At 48.9% G+C, this 1,942-nt stretch overlaps 1 protein-coding gene across 1 annotated transcript in view; it reads right to left on the bottom strand.

Moving 5' to 3' along the window:
* Nucleotides 1,461-1,942, bottom strand: part of LOC107620386 — a 6,715-nt gene continuing 6,233 nt past the window's right edge. The window contains exon 4 of the mRNA XM_016322550.2: nucleotides 1,461-1,910. Within this exon, the coding sequence (XP_016178036.2) occupies nucleotides 1,547-1,910 (364 nt within the window). The 3' untranslated portion in view covers nucleotides 1,461-1,546. The remainder of the gene's footprint in view (nucleotides 1,911-1,942) is intronic.

Raw genomic sequence — 1,942 nt, forward strand, 5'->3', positions numbered from 1 at the left:
CCTCGCCCCAGCCGAGATCACTTCTTGCGAAATAACCCGGGAGTCTGCGGCTGGATGGGACAACGGGGTAGACAGAGAAGCCGACGACGCCTCCTCCCGATCCATAGCAGCCTTGAGCCTCGCCAGCGAGGTCAAACCACCAGCAATCTCAACTGAAAAGGGAAAGGGAAAATATAAGTCCCAAACTCGGCAACACGCCAAAAAAAACACACCAATATACGACCGGCAGGCCACAGGGTCCCCCAAAACGTCTCGGGGATTCAATGGTCGTTCCCCAAACAAATGCCAAAGGACGCTGGCAATATCTTTATCCTCCGGAGTCAAGCCATCATAGGTAACTCTCGTCAACACCGACGGCCCGGCACCAAAGTTCCAATAAGTCGGAAACCGACGTTCACCTTCCATCGTCAACCAGAAAGGATGATGCCCTTGAACAGGGCGCACCTTAAAATACTCCCTTTTAAATCCGTGAAAGGAGTCCTCAAATAACCTGAATATACGTTGATGAGGCTGAGCCCTAAACAACATATATCCTTTTTTATGCTTTCCCTCCTTGGTCGGAAGAGTGCATAAGAAAAGAAAAAGAAAAACAGGAACGGAGACCGGAAGCTCGATGTATTCACACATGAGCTCAAAAGTACGAACAGCCGCCCAACTATTTGGATGAAGCTGAGACGGCGCCATGGAACACCGACTCAGCAATGCCTGAATGAAGGGCGAAAAGGGGAGCCGCACGCCAAGCCGAGTGAACATCGATTCATAGACCCACATCCAATCCGGAAGGGTCGGTGAATCGAGGTTCAGGTAGCAAACCCTCTCATCAGCATCGGGGAGGGCGAGCTCGTATTGCCGCTCCGCATCGTCGCCCCCACAAACCGCCCCCTGATCACGGAGCCTTTGGAGATCCGCCTCCGTCATCCGCAACGGGACCCCCCAAACATCACTGGTCACCCATGCATAGAGAGAGGGAACGCCCCTGGACGGAGCTATCGGAGCACCCACACCCTCATCCCTCCACCGATGCATACCTAAGATAGGGAGGAGCACCACCGTCAGCCTACCAAAACTACGCAGAAATAGAAAGGACGGCCAAAAACTATTACCCACTACTAATCCACGCAGTGGTGCTTAGTCCCTCCAAAAAAATAAAACAACTACCCCTACCCAGAACACAGCACCAGAAAGCAGCAGGCAATAGTAGGGGTGTTCGCGGTGCGGTTTGGTTCGGTTTTTGAAGGAAAAGCCATCCGATCCGATCGTTTAATTAAGCTGCGTGTGAGCCTTCCAGGAATTGGAAACTTGGGTTGCAAACAACTCGTATAATAACGAAAACCCTCCCCCTCAACATGCGAAAAAGGAAATTCATCCACAATAATCATTCTAGCAAGCGCTTGTCTACAACGATCAACATCAAATGACACGGCAGAAAGTGAACTACCTATCCCTTTCCTATCATCTTTTACCACATCTTGAAAACAAAGAATCTTTTGGGTAGGATCTAATGCCTCCTTCGGAAATTTTTTGCATTGCGACAACAACTGATTTTTCATGTTACTAGTGCCATTTTTATGTGTATCACATGCATAACTAGCCCCACACCAATTACATTTAGCTCTAGGATACTGTGGATTACTAGTTTCATCTTTAGTAAAGTGATCCCATGTCCAAGACCTAGGTCTACAAGGTTTTCTCTTACCTTCATCGGTCTCAGTTTCAGCAGAGTCATCAACGGGAGCTTCTTCAACAGCCCGCCTTTTCCCTCGGCCTCTACTAGCAAGCTTCCTTGTGTTTCGATGAGGAGCTGGCACAGGAGGCAATGCAGTCGGAGATCTGATGCTTGTTGATTCATTCGGAATAGGAACGGGAGGCAATCCAGTGTCGCCCATATTCTCACTTGAACTGACGTCAAACTACATAAACAAATACAATAAATCAATGACAG

This window comes from Arachis ipaensis, chromosome B10 (assembly GCF_000816755.2).
Source record: "Arachis ipaensis cultivar K30076 chromosome B10, Araip1.1, whole genome shotgun sequence".
NCBI lineage: Eukaryota > Viridiplantae > Streptophyta > Magnoliopsida > Fabales > Fabaceae > Arachis > Arachis ipaensis.